Source organism: Conger conger, chromosome 7, assembly GCF_963514075.1.
Source record: "Conger conger chromosome 7, fConCon1.1, whole genome shotgun sequence".
Taxonomy (NCBI): domain Eukaryota; kingdom Metazoa; phylum Chordata; class Actinopteri; order Anguilliformes; family Congridae; genus Conger; species Conger conger.
The window spans coordinates 27,181,020-27,200,793 of record NC_083766.1 but is presented as its reverse complement, the minus strand read 5'-3'; the positions used below and the strand labels follow the sequence as shown (position 1 = coordinate 27,200,793).

Sequence of the window (19,774 nt, the reverse complement as noted above, 5' to 3'; positions counted from 1 at the left end):
TCTTGCTAAATATATAATATTGGTATTATAGATACTTCTATTTTGAAGTGAGTGTTCGATTCGCCAGCAGCCGGAAGTTCCCCTCGGTCGCTTTGAATACGAGAAGAGTACTCGCTTCACACGAAGCAATCGGGGACACCCCTTTACAGTCAAACCATATCTTAATACAGCGAAGAGGCCGAGGACAGTAAGTAGATCGCTATCTTTATAACGAGCCATTTTCAAACGGTGTTTACGTGTGACTTTAATTTGTTAAAAAGCTTTAGAACTTGATCTGTTATTTTACACTGGCAGGCGAAATGCAGATCTAGCTCGCCTCGTTCAGAGGTGCGGAGCATGTGATATGCATCATGAGGATGTGGCACTAAGCGAACCAGTCACAACTGGACAGATGCTTGAGGATCATTTTAACGAAAAAGCCCGTTTTTGTGACTACTTTAGAAATCGCCGACGATGGATCTGTTCCATAACCGCGGAACTGATTTCTGCATATTGTCCTGTTAATAATTTACATCATATGCCCACTTCAACGGGGAACAGACAGTGGCTGTGACGGCTATAGCGTTTTAAATTTCAACTCTGTGTGTTCAGTGACGAGACTTTATAAGAAATTGCAGTTTGCAAAATAGAGTTCAATGATTAAATTAGCACTGACAAGTAATTTTATGAAGAGCAAGTGCTGAACAGCCAGCCAGCTGTTTAGTGACAATGTGTACGTCTCGCATATCGCTTCAGATTGTATTAGTCTACAGCGATCCAGTCTGTGGAGTCTGCTCGAACTAACGGTTACTGTTGCAAAACCAGCCCATCGCTCGTTGTAGGGTTTCAGTAGCGAGCAAAACAGCTGATTAAACTCTAGTTTTAAACACCTTCTCGTAAATGCTGAGCATCAACCGTTACTGTTTTTTAAACGTAGTGCGTTTCCCTTCCGTCCTCAATATAACTGTTACAGGCGCACAGTCCCAGTTTGACTACGAGCGCCATCAGATATCAGCAACGAAGCTTATGATTAATTTTGAGTTGAGTTGTTCACCCATACAGTCTCTCTTCAAAAGCAGGCGACTCCGAATTCCGCGGCGCAGATGCGCAGATCTTAAATCCAGATAGGTGCAACTGATGGTGATCCAGCAGGATCTTCACCGGATTCGAGCGATTAGCTATGACTGTTGCTCGTTATCCGGCGAATGGAAACAAAGGCTATTAACCAATTAATAGGAAAAGCAATTATATTTATTAACATGTTTTATAAATACAACCGTATACGTTTAAAAAATTGTACTTTGGTCTGCGCGCAGCGTGATGAAATCTCGAAGAATTATTTCACCAAAGATGGCTGCTGGAACTGCAAAGCAAAGAACAGAGACACTCAATCTGAATCACTTATTGCTGTTCGCTAGCTAGTCAAGTCATGTAGCAGTCTTCATTGTGACGGACACTGTGTTTGGGTCTACATTAATCTATGTCGCGGAAGACGGAGGGCTACGATGACTGCCGGTTGTGTTTTGTTGCGGATCCTTTTTTCTTCCTAAATAGTTTTTTTGATAATGGTTCGGACCAGAATTGGTTAACTAGATGGATAGCCATAGAAGCGCCCCATTTAGCTTGTTTTACGTGTAATTGCAGTTGTTTACATCATAGATTGGAATAACGTTATTCATAGGTCGTCTTTTCTATGATGTAGCGAATATTTTCAAAGATTGAATGAGTCTAGTATGGTACTTGAAATGAGAAAATGGCTGCTATGTAATTCAAATTGTGGGGTCATCTAAAGTCATTGCACCTGATTCATAAGAATCGGAAGCATTGGTTGATTATTATAGAATGCTGCTCTATTCTAGGGTCATGCCTACACTGGTGATTGTTGTACAACATTGTGAGTGCATTGAAATGTAGGTCGGATAACAATGCAAAACTGCCCCTGATACAATTATTTTACAATTTTGTGCCTATTTGGTGCAAATCTCATGATATAGTTTAACCTACACTATAAGGGTTTGTCTAACTGGGAAAAAAAAAAAAAAGAAGCTATTTATATTGTTTAAGGAAATTACCAATTTCCACAAGTTCAATTCATATCATGTCGCATCAAATGACTGCAAAGGACTCCTCATATTCTGTGTCCTCAAGATTGCAGTTGTTTGTTTTGAGATTGAGCCCTGCAGAAAAAAAATAAAAACCAGCGCAAGCTTTGTTTTGAAACAGCTCGTAGCCGATATTTCATAGCTGGATTTTGCACCAGGGAGGGCTTCACTGATTCATTTATGGCTAATGCCTATTGGCTGAATGGCAAATGGCCTGAGCAGGATTCAAACCCATGCCTAAAAACTTTGGACTCATTGTGGGACTGGACAGTAAGCTATTAACACTAATACTGATAGTAGCACTGTTCTTTGCCTGAACAGTCCTGTATGCCAGTCTCTCTCAAGTTCATTCATTCCATTACTACCGCTGCAATCTATTGTATTGTACATTTCCAGTTATATAATATTCTAAGGAATCTTTGCAGGCGACCAGTGTTTTCTGACACTAAGCTCAGCCTATATGTTATATGGCTAGTATATGAATTCATAATTAAGTGTTATTAATACTTAACCCTGCTTCTTGTTGGGAAACCTTTGACCTCATACTGTACGTTGCTCTTTGACCACACAATCTCAATGCTGTTACTCAACACTCCTCCCCAATTAGATTATTCATTTGGACTGTGGGTTAACTGCTACCTATGGGCTTGCTGTACTTAATGTCACACTTGTTAAATGATATTGGATAAGCTTTTTTTTGCTGTTATTTATAACCCCAGTCAGAAAGTACTGGTGTCAGCAGATCAGGGGAAATGCGTATTTATTTGCTCATGAGTGCCTCGTCTTCTCATTGTTTTCTCCACTGTCTGATTCAACAGCATCTACACTGGGCCACGTGTTTAAATTTCCTTCTGCAACACAGCAATTCTTTCTATGCCCCTGTAGGGGACATTAAGACATCAGGCCTTAATCTCAAGAACCATATTCTACTATTCTGAAACTTACAAGAGACATTAAATAATTAAGCAATATCACATGAGCAGGAGTGCTGTTGAGGTTATATAGTCACGGCTGTGATTCGGTAGACATAATGAGAGCCGTGATGATATTACACGGCTATGAATCCATCATTGTGTACGTGGTCACTGCCAGATTTGTCTTTTGTTATTGTTCCTGAAGGGTTTTTTAAATTGATTGGCTCTTCAATTTTCTAAGCAGGATTCTGTTTATTATCAGCATCAGCTATTAGTTCTCTTGTACCGGAATTAAGCTTGTGGCAGCATTCAATACCAACAGTCTATGATTATTAGAATTGAATTATTTGATTTGAATGTATTCTTATTAATCTCACTGCTAGACTGACCAGAACTTGTCAAATGGATTTTCATTTGCAAGCAAAGTTTTACGGGTTTTTAGCAGATGTTTTTGCAGTGGGTCAGTCTCAGGGCTCTTTGTATAGGCCCAGGTCACAGGCAGAGGTGTGAAGGAAGCCTTTGATTTAGCCCTCCATAAAAGCACTCTGGGTTATCCGGCAGTTTCCATAGCAACACAGCTGAGTCAGCAGCTCCTGATGTAGGTATTCATCAGTGCTGTTTTCTTTTCTCTTTTCTTCTGAAGAGACTGGCCGGGCCATGGCACAGAGCGTGTGCATGCACGCGTGCCAGTGTGTTCTTTCCTGTTAACACAAACTTCCATTTTCATTTTCATTTTCCAGACTGTCACAGAGATGCTTTACAGAGTGACAGAAGGGCTGAGAAAAAGGGGAAATGCCAGCTCTGAAATTAATTTGTTGGGCAAAATTATGATGGCATGCGGCATCATTTCACTGTTTCATATTTCAGAATGTTCTGTCTGTTTTGTCTTTCCCGAGCCATGAACACTTTTTACACGCTTGGTTCAGTCTGGAAGAAATAATACAGGCCTGAAATCCTGTGATCTTAGGCGAAGTTCAAATTGGCTTTAGCACAGCTAACACTTCACAGGCTGCCAAGGACAACAGTGCAGTAAGGCCACAATCAAATAGGACAAGTAGCACTTCATACAATTCATACAATGAAAAGTCACTAAATATAGGTGGATACATCACTTTATATCAAATGAATGAATGAATGAATGAATGAATGAAGATTTGGCAGGTGCTGCCAAGTGCTGAAATTGTATGTGTAATCACCATTCCATCATTTGAATGTTCACATACATGCACCATCTAGTTGAATCATAAAATTATTATTATTTCAAGTGCAGATCTAACCATTTAGCCAGTTATTTTACTTACACAGTATTTTGCCAGTGCAGGGCATTTACATTTCTGGAAAGGCTTTATGGGTGATGCATGTTTTTGTCTCGTTTTTGCTTTGTTGAAGGCTGTCCCTGGTGATTCTAAAGGGTGTTCTGTAAGCAGCTGTTGATCCTTTTCACCCGGCTCTTCACCAGTTACACTGGTGTAAGAGGAGTAGGATCCGTCTCCGTCTTTGAGTGACAGCATGACCAACTATGCCCCATCCCACAGAGTCATTGGCCATAGTCAGCACTGTGACCTTGGGGCCCATCCACTTTAACCCTAAGGATATTTGCTGGACCAGCAACCTCTTATTTAGTTGTTCTTAGCTGTATTATGTTGTGAGGGTAGCCTACTAAATAATGGTATTTGCAAAAATGTTTTCTAATGCAATTGTTGTCCTATAATGCACTGTTCTATTGCAAACATTTCTGTTTTCCTGGGCCCTGTATCACAAAGCGGGATTACTGAGTTACTGTGTTGTAGATGGATAAATCCCAGAACAGCTCTTTTCTCTTCCCATTTTACTTCCTAATGTTCCGGTTTTTGGAGGGTTCTTATTCAGTGCAATTAGCCTGCTTCATGATGCAGGCCCCTGGTGTGGTCCACAAGCTTTCCTGCTCTCTTTGCTTGGCTTGGAATTCTTCACTTTCTTACTTTTTAATTTGTTTCTATTCAATTCTGAACGTGCAGCTGGTTTTGCAAGATACTGGAACACTTTTTAAAGACACTTCAGGTGTGAACTGGTGTCAGCCAGTTGGCTTCGTGTTTACGAGTACGAGTCTTCACTGGTCTTTTACCTGGCTTTTAACATCATTTCTAAATCATAGCTGTAAATAATTGAAAATTAACTGGTTAAAAAACCTGACTAGGCGAAAAAAGCGATGAAAATGGATGGATGTTGCCCCTGTAGGCCTACTGAAATGTTCACACCCAGGCCTTTGTAATTCTTTGCCCACCTGATGGCTTCCAGGCTGTTAGTTCTTCATTTTATTTCGCAATCATAAGCAATGCTCTGGTGCTTTCCTATTCAAAGACATTTTTGTAGTTTAAAGTTTATGCTTTTGAGCTGCTAAAGCAAATGCTCCAATGCAGTGAATGTTCCAAATTCTGCAGAGTTATGACACACTGTATACAGGAGAAGTTTTTAATGATGGCAATTTGTTTAATGGCTGTACTGTGAAAGACTTTCAGAGGATGTGAACTGATTTTCACCTCACTACTATAAAATCAATTATTTTATGGTTTAGGCTACTTAAAAATAATTAGGCTATACTCTCCACGATTATACTGTCGTAGCATTCTGCAACAATGATTTTCATTCAGAAAGTTGTGTTTTTTAATAATGCATGAAGAGTTATTCAGTACCTACAGTAAGTGTCCAGTAGACAGGTATGTTATCAGAATTTTTTATTTTAGCGTAGCCCTAGTTTTATTCGATGTTGTCCATCATTATTGTGAAGTGCTTTTCCGAGTCCCCGACAGCTGATCGGTAATGAAGAAGCTGCAGGCTGGTAGAACCAGACACAGCAAAAAATCCATAACAAATTTAAGGCATCATTGATTACACAGCTGGCTACACATTCAGTTCGGGCTGATGTATAATGAAACATTCACGACAGCGTAATTACTGAGCCTTAGTAGTTGTGGAGAAAAAAAAAAGAAAAAAAAAGGGGTCCATATTTTGCTGAATGTTCGCGTACAGGTCCCGTGTCTTCATATGCTGCTCTTTATGATTTTTCCCAACGTCAGATCACCATGACGACAGAGCTTTCCACAAACATTAATATCAAGGAGCCGCGATGGGACCAGGATACCTTCATGGGACGAGCCAAACACTTCTTCACCGTCACCGACCCCCGGAACATTCTCTTATCCAACGAACAGCTGGAGAACGCTCGGAAAATTATCCACGACTACAGGTAAAAGGCCACAGTCTTTCACGAGGTAATTCATGGTGGCATTTGCACCATTCACAGTTACACAAGTGTAATAATTTTAGATGAATGTTGATAATTGCATAAACTATTCAGCAGGTCCTTCAACATTGCGTTTCTACTGATAATATACCGTCTACAACATGAGTTTGATGAGTAAAGGCCGTGTGCAATCAAAAACGTTGTTTTTAACGATTACATTATAGATGGAGTGCCGATTGTATTAATTCGGGATTTTAAATGATCCTTACTTTTATTTTTAAACGAAGGTAGTGGGTTACATATGGGTCAACTCGTCCCTTTAGTGAGCCACCTGTGAGAAGTTAAAAATGTGAAATTCATTGGAATTAATTACTGAATGGATCCAGTCTGCTAAATCCTCAGCACTTGTGCTTCGAAAGGGTGTATTTTACATCAGGTAAATTGTTTATGCATAAAATGTTCATCCAAAAAGCTAAAATGTTAGTGAGCATTTTGGGGTTAAACTCTTTAAAATTAAGAGAAAGTGATTGCACAGGGCATTTTACACTTCAGATAGGTTAGAAGGCTGAAATAGCATGTTTGTAATTTCAATGTTTTATTGTTTTCTTTTGTTTGTTTTTTTAGGCAGGGGGTGGTGTCCCCCGGCCTCACAGAAGATCAGCTCTGGAGGGCGAAGTACGTCTATGATTCGGCCTTTCACCCAGATACAGGGGAGAAGATGGTGCTGATTGGTCGAATGTCTGCGCAGGTCCCTATGAACATGACCATCACAGGAAGCATGATGACGTTCTATAAGTGAGCGATGAATCACGGAGCTTTCAGCATTTATTCTGTTTTTAAATTGTTTAACTTGCAGTGAGATGCAAATGGACATAGTGCAGGGCATACATTTTCTTTTTGCCTGACTTGTCATAACGCTGGACAACAGACCAACCCTTTTCCTGGAGATCCGCTGTCCTGTAGGTTTTCACTCCAACCCTATGAAAGCACACCTCGTTGACCTGATAATTAGTAGAATCAGGTGCTCCAAATTATAGTTTAAATGAAAGCCTGTATGACATTACATCTCCAGGACAAGGGTTGGACTGCCTCGCTGTATCACATGTCTTCCCTTAGCCAATGCCCTTCTCCAGAATGACTGGATCACTTACAAACAGTCAGTTGATGCAGAAGGATATTCGTTGTAGCAGACTGTTCTTAGCTCAGCGGATAAAACAGCCACTGTTAGTGCAGCCCCAACCCCAATTTGAATTTCCAGACCCTTGGGATAAAAGTTAATGTTCTTTTAAAAGCCATCCATGGAGACCCAGTGCAGAGTTGTTTATCCAAATGTGATCTGGGTGGCTTGCAGAGTCACTGAGGAAACTATATCTGCTGATCTACATAAAATAAAGGTTAGTGTAGCCCTTTAGCAGAACAGTGCTAATGACAAACATACACCACACAAATTACACATTAGATTTAACGGCATTTCTTTTCACATATTACACATAGCATAGCCAATTTCTATAGGGTTTCAATTTATGCGTTGCCACCTACAGCAAAATAATTTTTTGGTTTTATTCAACTCATTAATGATCAAATTCTCGTTTGCAGAACGACTCCAGCAGTGCTGTTCTGGCAGTGGATCAACCAGTCTTTTAACGCCATCGTGAACTACACCAACCGGAGTGGAGACGCACCTCTCACTGTCAGGTGGGGGCGTTTGGGGACAGGTCACGTTCTTCAGCCCTTGTACACTCTGTGACCACTTTATTAGGTATTTCTTTGACTTTTTCTTTTGACATATTGGTTTTCTGCTTGGCGGCACGGATGGTGCAGCGGGTAGCACTGCCGCCTCACAGCAAGGAGGTCCTGGGTTCGAATCCCCGTCGGCCGGGGCCTCTCTGTGTGGAGTTTGCATGTTCTCCCCGTGTTTGCATGGGTTTCCTCCGGGTACTCCGGTTTCCTCCCACAGTCCAAAGACATGCAGGTTAGGCTGATTGGAGAGTCTAAATTGCCCGTGGGTATGAGCGTGTGAGTGAATGGTGTGTGTGCCCTGCGATGGACTGGCGACCTGTCCAGGGTGTATTCCTGCCTTTCGCCCAATGTATGCTGGGATAGGCTCCAGCAACCCTGTTCAGGATAAGTGGGTTAAGATAATGGATGGATGGATGGTTTTCTGCTGCTGTAGCCCATCTACTTCAAGGTTTGACATGTTGTGGGTTCTGAGATGCTCCTCTGTATATCATGACATTACATTACGGTTATATAATGGTATATAGCTGATGCTTTTATCCAAAGCAACTTACAGTTGATTAGACTGAGCTGGGGACAATCCCCCCTGGAGCAATGTAAGGTTAAGGGCCTTGCTCTAGGGCCCAACAGCTGCACGGATCTTATTGCGGCTACACCGGTGCTTGAACCACCAACCTTCCAGGTCTCAGTCATGTACCTTTACCAATAGGCTACAGTGGTTTGAGATACTGTCAGCCTGAACCAGTCTGGCCATTGTCCTTTGACCTTTCTCATTAACAAGGTGTTTTTCACTCACAGAACTGCCGCTCACTGGAAGTTTTTTTTAATTATTGCACGATTTTGCACCCTAACTCTAAAGACTGTTGTCCATGCAGTTTCTGAGATATTCAAACCACCCTGTCTGGCATGAATAGTAATTCCACGGTCAAAGATCACATTTCCTCTCCATGGCCTCTTGACCATGTCTGCATACTTTTATGCAACAAGTTGCTGCCACATGATTGACCGATTAAATATTTGCATTAACGAGCTGGTGTACGGGTCTACCTAATAAAGTGGTCACCGAGTGTACGTGGTCATGTTTTGGACGTACACAGTATAACCCCGGGTGTGAAGTGCTTGCCCATGGACGCTAACTGGAGTTTCTCATTCGCAGTCAGCTCGGTACTGCCTACGTGTCTGCTACGACGGGTGCCGTCGCAACAGCTTTAGGGCTAAACGCACTAACCAAGGTACTCATCCCATCTTAACAGCCTTCTAGCTCATTACACTGTTTTTATTCATTTTTTTTATTTACAATGTTTCACTCATAACCACAGACCCATGTGTGTTTAACCAACCACTGTGTTAGAGAAGTATATTCAGGTACATTTACAAAGAAAAAATGTATTTTTGTGTTTTTTGGGAAGAGGAGGACGACAGTGAAATGTGAAGCTCTTTGCCGTAACGCGGCAGCGCTTTCTGTGTTATTAGTGAGCGACTTCTTTTTCTCCCTCACGCAGCACGTATCCCCTCTCATTGGCCGGTTTGTCCCCTTCGCTGCCGTAGCTGCTGCTAACTGTATCAATATCCCGCTGATGAGGCAAAGGTAAGCACGGAATCGCATACTACGTACTGCGCACTATGCATGTGTACTATCGTTCAGCTTTCATACGACGGCTATAGTATACGAGTAAAAGTAATACAGATTTTCAGACACCGTCATCGAAATGCGCCACTTTAAGCAAAACACGTGTTGTTGACAGCAGCTACTTGATGAGAAAGGAAAACGGAGAAAAATGATTTCAAATGTAAATATCACCATGTCATGAACTACTTTCTGCTCTGCATAGTAAAAAAAAACAACTACTCTACAAAGTGGTAATGTGTGAACCGCGTCATAATCACCCATCACTATACCTGGCGAGGCCATGCTGTGCTTTGGTCCTTGCGAGCTCTAAGAAGCCTACCGCCCTGTGTCTCGTCTGCTTTACCTGGGCAGAGAGCTGAAGCACGGTATTCCCATAATGGACCAGAACGACAACCGGCTCGGGGAGTCCACCAAGGCTGCCCAGCAGGCCATCACCCAGGTGGTAGTGTCCCGAATCCTCATGGCTTCCCCCGGAATGGGTCAGTACCCGCCCAAACACACCACTGCATTTCTCCATGAAGTTCATGTGCAGTTTGTTCTGGGAAAGAATTTACTCAATGCACATAAGCACTCTATTTGTGTGTGTGGGAGGCAGACACACTGGGGGTTTTCAAGACTAGGCGTAATAAGGTGCTTGGTACTATTTAGCTTTTAGGCAAACTAAGGAGCAGGCATATTTTAGTGGCGGGGAAAGGCAAACATTGCTGGGCTGAATGGCCTGTTCTTGTCGTTATGTTATATTATGTTATGTATTCATAAAAAAAGAAAATTTGGTTAAAAGAAAAAGCTCATAAAAGGAATTACTCTTGTTTTTTGTGTTCTGGTACCATATTTGCTTCTAGTGCTTCATTCATTCATATAAATGTTTACTGGCTCAGTTGTACTTTGCTCTAACGTGCTCAAAATAAAATCAGCCAGTTAATGAATGCTCCTGTGTGTGAAAGTTACACAATATTCCATCGCAACCTTGTCCCCACGGTCCTGGAATGGCATGTCTTATTCCCTGTGCAATTTCCCTTTCCTTATCTTCACACTACCTTTTCCGCACAGCTAAGAGATAATGGGTGCACACAAATAACGTGTTGTTCTCTGTGCCATCAGAACTGTAATATAAATCCTGAAATGCAATTTCAGCTTGCTGTGTAAACCACAGCCATTTTCCTCACCTTGTCAGTAAGCACTTTTATGAAAATGAATTTGCTTGTGTGGATGCAAATAAATGTCAGTGCAACGTGTCTTTGCCCTGAGTGAAATGATCCCAAACGTGCTTTTAATTTGAGTGTATCCCTGCTTTTAACAGCTATCCCACCGTTTCTGATGAACACATTGGAAAAGAGAGCATTTTTGAAGGTAAAATCACTGTGTGTTGGGCTGAATTCAATCGTTCTCCAATTCACTGTTATGGCTTGTATGTATCAGTATGTCATGTGCATGAATCATGTCTCATTGACAAAATTAAACTTTCAACCACGTGGCCATAGTAGAAACACATGCAAAACATATGGGCTGCTCCCACACTCCAAAGGCACCCCTGGTGTGGATCCAGTTTAAGGTGAAGGGCGTCTAATTTCACAATGGGACCGGAAAAACTAGAACCACGAGCCGCAAGGCAAAAAGCCACCTTTGTAGTTTTCTGAAGTTCAGTGCATTTCCTGACCAGATGTTCTTACCAGGAGAGCAGAACCACAGCAGATCACAAGTAACTCACAATGCGCATTAAAGCTGCAGTCATTTGAATATTAGTAATTGCTGTAGCACAATTTTGTACATCATTGATGCAGTGAGCTGTCATCAGGCCTTTTTGTGGTAAGGATCTGTATTGTATTGAAGGGACAAGGTTACTGCTCTGTGTGTGCTTCTGTGACTCGAACCCCCACCCCCCAGTATAATCTTTCTTTTTCAGAGATTTCCCTGGATGAGTGCACCGATACAGGTGGGATTGGTAGGAATCTGGTGAGTGTGCCCTGGATTCATTACATTACATTACATTAATGGCATTTGGCAGACGCTCTTATCCAGAGCAACGTACAGTTGATTAGGCTAAGCAGGAGAAAATCCTCCCCTGGAGCAATGCAGGGTTAAGGGCCTTGCTCAAGGGCCCAACGGCTGTGCCGATCTTATTGTGGTTACACCGGGGATCGAACCACCGACCTTGCGGGTCCCAGTCATGTACATTAGCCACTACACTACAGGCCGCCCCGGATTCATTCCAACTCTGCCAGCAGCTGTCATTCATTTCATTCATTGATCTTATTCATTTGGCAATTACATATACTGAATAATACCGCAGTACATTCAATTAAAACTATTGAGGAAAAAAAAGAAAAAAAAGCCTAAATGGCCTATTTCCATCATGGTTCTCTTAAACACTAAACAGAAAAGATGACATTATGACATTGATATGCAGACATTATAACCATTTTAATGGCTGAGTGGATTCTACACTAGGACATGCCTTCAGACGTTGCGCAAGTGCTCTTTGTAATGATAAATAAATGTGTCTACGAGAAGCTCTGAATTAGAATTCATTGCGGAAGACTGGGTTTGGGAGATTGACTCATTACTTTTGGACTCGGTTCAAATCCCAGCTATTGTGTCCTTGCTCAAGATAGATCACCTCATGTCAAATATGCATTGTGAAATGCAAATGGTGCAATACACATTGTCCTGTATACTGTAAATAATTATTAACAATGCCAGGCATTTATGGTGTTGGTTGTGACAGTCGTGTTACCGGTACTTACCATTGAGAGAGGGCCCAGTGATCCCCTTCTCCATTTTGAGTTTGAGGTGAATCTTTATGCATTACGCTTCTCGAGAAGGCAGGATGGTTGCCAGATGGCTGCATTTACAGTCCTAAAGGAAGGACAGGGCATCTCACTAATGAAAGAGGAAAATGAAGGTCACTTTTCCCACCTTTAAAAGTCGGTAGTCATGTATCCTTTTATAACACAGCCCTGGACCTTGTCTCATAAGATCCCATAACAACTGCAGGGTGTCCTTGTATGGAGGGTGTGTGAGTGTTGTGGGATGGTTTGTGACGTTCCCTCTGTGATTTTCCTCTTCGTTTCAGTCTGGTGTTCGCCACCCCGCTCTGCTGTGCACTGTTTCCACAGAAGAGGTGGGTGCAGTTATCGAAGACCCGTTTTACTGTGAACTGAGAATGCCAGGCGATGGTTATTTCATTTTCTAAATCTGCTTCGGTGGAGCCCAAGAGTGCCCCATGTGCCAACAGTCAAGGATGATCAGGCTGAAGGAAATAATTGTTCATTTGTATACTTTGTGACCTTGGAATTATAAGGTCGTATCTGCATTCTGAGTGCTTTTGAGATATTTATATAGGGAATAGGCTCCAAGCAGATGCAGCCTTTTAAATGTTGCATTCTTTCATACTTTTAAGTTAGATCAATCTTACAATTCTAAGATCTTGACTTATTGTGCCATATGTAATTTCATAATAAGACAAAATAGTTTGGTCCAAAAAAATAGATTAATGGGGCAGTTCCCCCGAAAATGGAATTAAGCTAGGTTACATTTACCTGGAGTGCCATCTATCCATCCAGATAGTGTCACTGAAATGCGCAAGTTTTCTGGATACTGGCTGCAGATTCCCCTGATCCATTGGACCTCAAAGGGACAAAGTTTTTGCGGTGCTCTAAAAATTGACGTTTGAAAAACCCAACAGCACTGTCTCTTTCCATTTAATACATGTGACACGTGATGACACGTACTCACAAACCGACCTTGTTTCATCGAAAAGCGCTTTTTACCAAAGTACGCCAACTGTGCACTCTCCAGCACAGCGTAAAACAAAGGTTGAAACAAAGTGCGACAAGCTTCAGTGCTTATCGGCATTCTTCATCCCAGCAGACAGTAATGGTGTTGCTGGCCAAGCACAGAATAATGGATTTAAAAAAAGGGCATTTTAATGGGCATTTTGTTAAATCATAGCATAGTGAAATATGGCACACTTTATGTACTCCATCACCTTATGATAATACAAACCTTACTTTGCTCCTGAGACTCACCCATTCATCTATCTCCAGTGCTGGGGACGCTAGCCTCTGGTCTTAATCTGAAGAGCCATTTATTCTACTCTGAAGTCTACAGTACACTACAAGGGCTGTTCAATAAGAATAGATTACATAAGACCTTTGAACATAGTTTCAACATGTTTTTGTCATTATAGTCATTATTGCCATTATCAAGGCAATTATACTATAATGTGAAAATAAATAAATGAAATACATTTTACTGTTGGTTCCCAGGAGGATGTGTAGGCTTTGTGAAGATTTTATGTTTCTCCTCCGAAAAGGAACTTTAGCACTGCTGCCCTGTGCTGATTTTCTGAGCTCACTATGCCGTCTGTGAGCTCCTCACCTGCTGATAGTGAGCGTTTTAACATGCTGTCCTGTGTCTGTCTCTGTGTGTCTGTCTCTGTCCATCTCTCTGTCTGTCCATCTGTCCTGTGTCTGTCTCTGTCTGTCTGTCTGTCCATCTGTCCTGTGTGTGTCTGTCTCCAGCTCGATTTCGGTGAGCCGCTTGGAGCCAGCACTTCAGGAGAAGATTCGGGCCAGTCACCCTGGGGTGGAGAGGGTGTATTTTAATAAAGGACTGTGAGACCCCCCCCAGCCATCTCATACCAGCACATTACCCAGGAAAACAGCTCCAGATAGCCCTCTGTTGTGTGTGCCAAAGTTCCTTCTCTTTTATCACAAATTCCACAGTTGTAATTATTATTATTTTTGAATTGACAGTGTCAATCTCTGTTTGGGAGGTATGGGTGGGGGGTTACCTTTTTGCAGTATGGATCCAGATTTTATCATGTCTTATCGTAATCTGCCTCATTTTCCACATTGTTTCAAATTAAGTAGTCTTCAGAAAAAGGCTGTTTTCTCTCTGTTGTTCCAATATTTTATTTTTTGTTTGACTGTTTTGTAGTAGTCAGACCTCAGTGAGAAAATGTGGATTTATTAAGATGTAATAACGGTTTATTGATCTTGCTCTGCTCCTCCGTTTCAAAAAGTGCAATTTTCGGGAAGTAGAAATCAGGAATACAGCCCCATCTGCAGTTGGGTTTTTTTGCGTGTGTGCCAAAATTGGTGAAGCTCACTACCTTATAAACCTCTCCTCAGGTCTGCCTGAGCTTTGGAATAATCATATACTGTAGATGATTTCTGAAATAGATGGAATCAGGCAGTCATATTTCCCTTCACAATGTTGTATTGGTGCTGTGATAATATATAGGCATATAACTTATGGACCATAGTTATACTTCTGTCTGCCTGTCAGCCGAACACGCATGAGAAAATCACTTTTCTCAAACCAGACAAAATCAATTAGAAAAAGAAATCCAGTTCTTAAAGTAAGCCTACTTGTGCAATAAACTAATTACAGGAATTTTTGACCAGGTGAAGCCAGTGGTTTTGTGGTCTTAACCCTCAGAGTGCCAGCAGTTCAGCAAAGCCGAGCCTTGTGATGCGCTAATGTGGTTTCTGATACACAATGGGACAGGAGATGCAGTCCTCCGGTTGCGCTGGTTTGTGGTCAAACGGAGCGCGCTCATAGTGCAGCGTAATGCAGCCTAAAGGTCGTACCTCTGGTGTGTCCAACGCTTTGTGTTTCTGCGGGGCTCTTCGGTGCTCTTGAGACCTGGGCATGCTGAGGCCCCCTGGGTTTTTTAATTTACTCAAACTGAAGAACTCCGCTCTTGAGCCATAACTGATCAATTGAGGCTGGGTGCGATTGTGCAAATATCCCAACTGCGTGGTGACTGATCGGCCTAACGCTGTAACCATGGCGATCGCCATTTTCCCTTTAATACGGAAGGGGATGCAATAGTACAAGACGAATTCGCGGTAAAATCCCGTCGATTTATTGCCGATATATTTCAAATGTCAGTCCTCATTTCAGTATGATTTTGTTTCTGTGAAGATGCAGAAGAGATTTATGTTGTTATATTCCCAAGGCTTGTGGTAAGATTAGGATATGCATAGACAGAAACAGACATTTATGCTTTGGGAGATTTGATTAGTCGTGTTCCAATACCCTGAATGATACGTAAATATAGTGTGAATGTTATTTTTCTAGATGAATTTTAAAACAAAATAATTATTAGTTTTGACATTTACCAAGTGACTAAGCTTTGTTAAACTGATGATGATCTAAAGTAGGGGTGCACAACTCTCTGAGTGCTGGTTTTTGTTCCAACTGGTTACCTTAGTTTTAGTTTTCTGATAGCTGTATTAACTATGCTGGTTCACTCCTGTACTTGTGCACAGTAAAACTATAGGATACGCTTGCAATTTTGCGTCTGTAGCTGGTGCTGATACAAATGTCAGGTAAAGATATAATTGAGCTAATTAAATAATTGACAGCAGATGTTGACACATAATCCTGATGTGGATTGTGGGCCTTGTGCACCCCTGACCTCAAGCCATCTCTGATTACGGTAATCAGTTTCTGGCCACAGTGAAAAAGGGGAATTTCAACCTAATTCCATATTATAGCATTTTGTAACACATTTCTGCTGGAAGGGCAAAAAGTTAACATTTTTAAAGTGTTTGCGTTGAAATCGTATGTTCTGTGGCCTGCATTGTGTACGCCCCCTTGATATCTGACAACTACATTGCCCACAATTCCTTGTGCTCTTTTTAGTTTTGTTGGCATTGATAGAACTTCAGTGGGTGATGCTGACAGGGTATCAGGGGGTAAAGTCGGCGGAGAAAATGTGCACGTACCAGCTTACATCAGCTGCTGGACGAAAGATACAGAAGGATTAAGCTCCCACGTGACTTATTGTTAAAGGCTCAATTTTGAGCAAGTATTACACCGGGTCTTATTCAAAAATGAATCCATTCCAAAACAGAAATGGTAATAAACTAAACATATGGTTGCAGAATATTGCAGGCCTGGCTACTGAGAGGGCCAATATATGCAGCCTTTATACAGTGGTCAACTGCAGACTTTAATTTGTCTATTTCTAAACCAGTTAAGTATAGAAATGTTTGCTTTAGGGTTATGTAAAGTGTAACACTTTACAGCAAGATGACATGTAAATAGCATGTGTTATTTAAATTGACGATCTGAAATATGGCGTAACTCATGGGGTTGCTTGACTTATGAAGTGTGGCCCAGTTTTTCAGCTTGTGGTTGTACTTTTTACAGTAACAGTACTGTTGAAAAGAACTTTGCACAATAAGATTTTACCTCTGTATTTATATACAAGCACAATATTTTTTCTTTTTTTTCCAGAGGAAAAATAGATGCTGTAGATGACTCTTGAGTTGCGTTTTGGGAGTAAACCCCTGCCCCAGCATAGAGAAAACCTAAAGTTTGTGTTTCATATTATAGTATATTAAACATAATATATAGTACATTAGATTTAGGTAGGAAGAGTATGATATAAATAGATGTGGTGAGACATTGTTAACTTGGCAGCACGCTCATGTGTTGAGAAGACAGATGTGATTTTAAGCTATTTACAGTAGATGGGGTTATTATACTTTTACCTCCACATACGTACATGTAGATATGTTCTCATTGTTACACGACTGATGGCATTGAGGGTACAGCTTCAGAGCATCTCAGTTTAACAGTTTAACAGTGTATCAGCAGCACAGAACAAAGAGAAAACTCAGATATTCAGTAAAAACCTGTGGCTGTTGTTTCTGTGGTCACGTGCACTGCCCTTTCCTGGCCCTAAGGCTTCTGGGTAATAATCAGGGTCTGTATAAATGCATATGGATTCCAGGTTTATACTGTGAAAGTTTTAAAGGCTTAGCAGAAAGGTTTAAGGCTCAGCAGAAAGGTTTATATTAATTGAGGTGAAATGGTGATTCACACAAAATTGTGCAATAAAAATGATGTTCTGAGTGGTATGATTTTAGTGTTTTTAGTTGTTTTTTTAATTGGGTCGTGTTCTGTAGATTGACTGGATGAAATAAAAGTATGTTCTGTATTAAGGAGCAACGATTTCTCCTTTCCATTTGTATGCTGTTAACCATTCAAAATGTATTACATGCACATCTTGCTCAAAAAAGGGAAATTAACCGGCAGATAATTATTTCCGGAATCACCAATTGTGGCAAAATAAGATCTCATTTTTGTTCAATGACAGGGATTTTGAATGAAGTTGTTTGCATTCTTTAAATCATATGGTAAATGGCAGGCATTTATATAGCACCTTTATCCAAAGCGCTGTACAATTGATGCTTCTCCATTCACCCATTCATACACACACTCACACACTGACGGCGATTGGCTGCCATGCAAGGCCCCGACCAGCTCGTCAGGAGCATTTAGGGGTTAGGTGTCTTGCTCAGGGACACTTCGACACAGCCCGGTTGGGGGATCGAACCGGCAACCCTCCGACTGCCAGATGACTGCTCTTACTGCCTGAGCCATGTCCCCCCCATATATGTTTTACAACTGCCTTATTCCAGTGCTGTTCTCATAAATCTTTGAAAAAGCTTTCAAATGTGACTCAGATAAAAAAGCATTTATAGAGTGAACAAAAAGGGTTAAAACGGGAATGAATAAAAAAGATACCAGCCATTGTGCTTTGATACTGAATTTTTAGCTTAAAAGCTGGCAGTTAAGAGAAGCACCACGAGGGGGCGCTCTTATTACAGTTTCACAATTTACTCGAATTTTAATTTCTCTAAGGTGAAAAGTTAATTCACAATTCCTTTTAAGATGTACTTTTTCACACACAGAATATTTTGTAAGTGGAAACCACACATCAATGTTGGAAACTGATACAAATACCTGTGGTTAATCTCAAAAGAGCCTTTTGTTTTGTCATGTTTTGTTCTTGTTGTTAATGATACAAAACCTGGGATTTTATATTCATTTTGTAATGTTCCATGAATAAAATTTTAGGACACATGGTCAAATAGAATATTGGCCAAGATCAACTGAATATAATACATCAGAAAAATGTATTTATGTTTGACAATAATTCTTCATGACAAACCTAATTCAATGAATACCCATTAAATGCTATTGAGTGAAAATGTAAGTAATATTTGTTAGCCTATCTCTCCTCCAGCCTTTTTCGCAAAACTATCTACTTATGTTTAGGATTCTGACTACACCATAAAAGGGCTTCAAGCAATCAAGCTGCTACGTAATAATCTTGCAAAATAAATACATACTGGTTTATTCTCTATTGGTACCTGTATGCGAGTTCTGCATCCATACACTTAAAGAAGGCACAGAAACTGAACAAATGAAAGGAAGCATCAATATGAAGTCAGAGGTCACAGTATAGAGTTTAGTAATGTATGGAATTCTGCAGAAGGGATGCCACTTTTCTACAAGAAAGTCAAACGACTCGTGCTTAGTTTATGGATGTAGAATATCCAGAATATTCCAGAATATCCCGACTGGGGTCAGATCTGTTCCTGAAAAGGCAATTTCATGGAAAATATCAGTGTCATACAACTGTTCGGCAGTATGACACCTGATTCAACTTGAGTATTAAATCAGTAATGGTCTTCTATCAAGACCATGATATGTTGAATAAGATTTCTTAGTGCTGGGCAAAGAAAAAACCCCAAAAAAACAAAACAACACCGGCCTTTGTGGATAAGATTGGACGCCCATGGACTAATTCATTGACTATACCGCATTATTCCATTTAAAAGCATACCTCACATCTTGCCAGAGAAATGTACTTTGATTTCTGGTGTCATTAATACTAGTTATATGTTTACTTGTGGGGGACGGTGTCCTAGTGTAGTTGTCAAGTGTGGCCACTCATTGATCCCTCTGTCGGTGTCCAGGGCACCCGTAATTAGCATATTTACATTTTCACCAATCAAAATCCCGTAATTTGCCAAGGGAGGTACTTCAAGGGAAGCTTGTGACTGCATGCATGGACACTTTGGAGTTAAGTCCTTTTTCTAGTTGCATATTGACATGGGCATCTTTATGGACGCCGCTGATTACTCCCTCCTTCAGCGCTTGTAAGATACTGGCAGGTTTAAAATGTAATTGTTACCGAACCTTTCTTGTTCTGTCCTGTCTTAGCTGATCTCTCAGCCACTTTTACTCTACGCCTTTTCGTACGTTGTGCCCTGTTGCTTTCCTTTGGATATTTGTACATGCTATCTAATAAAGCACTTAATTAATTACAGTAGCCTATACAGGTGATATACTGCACCATAAATACGTACATTTAATC

The 19,774-nt window shown here is 41.0% G+C and overlaps 1 protein-coding gene across 2 annotated transcripts; it reads left to right on the top strand.

Annotated features, from left to right (window-relative positions):
* The first annotated feature begins 78 nt into the window (after window positions 1-78).
* sfxn1 (sideroflexin 1) lies at window positions 79-17,556 on the top strand. Of its 2 annotated transcripts, XM_061248101.1 has the most exons (11): window positions 79-187; window positions 6,052-6,221; window positions 6,843-7,013; window positions 7,815-7,913; window positions 9,112-9,187; window positions 9,458-9,543; window positions 9,937-10,064; window positions 10,886-10,935; window positions 11,489-11,538; window positions 12,659-12,706; window positions 14,109-17,556. In XM_061248101.1, the coding sequence occupies exons 2-11, from the start codon at window positions 6,058-6,060 to the stop codon at window positions 14,203-14,205; spliced, it is 969 nt and encodes a 322-aa protein (XP_061104085.1). In that variant the 5' UTR covers window positions 79-187; window positions 6,052-6,057; the 3' UTR covers window positions 14,206-17,556. The 2 variants fall into 2 exon arrangements, with proteins under 2 accessions (XP_061104085.1, XP_061104086.1); XM_061248102.1 differs by lacking the exon at window positions 79-187 and having other exon boundaries at window positions 6,159-6,246.
* Window positions 17,557-19,774: the final 2,218 nt, after the last annotated feature.

Coding starts and splice junctions, on each gene's coding strand:
- sfxn1 (XM_061248101.1), top strand. CDS start 6,058: ATGACGACAGAGCTTTCCACAAACATTAATATCAAGGAGCCGCGATGG. Junction 11,539..12,658: donor GTGGGATTGGTAGGAATCTG/GTGAGTGTGCCC, acceptor TCTTCGTTTCAG/TCTGGTGTTCGCCACCCCGC. Junction 12,707..14,108: donor GCACTGTTTCCACAGAAGAG/GTGGGTGCAGTT, acceptor GTCTGTCTCCAG/CTCGATTTCGGTGAGCCGCT.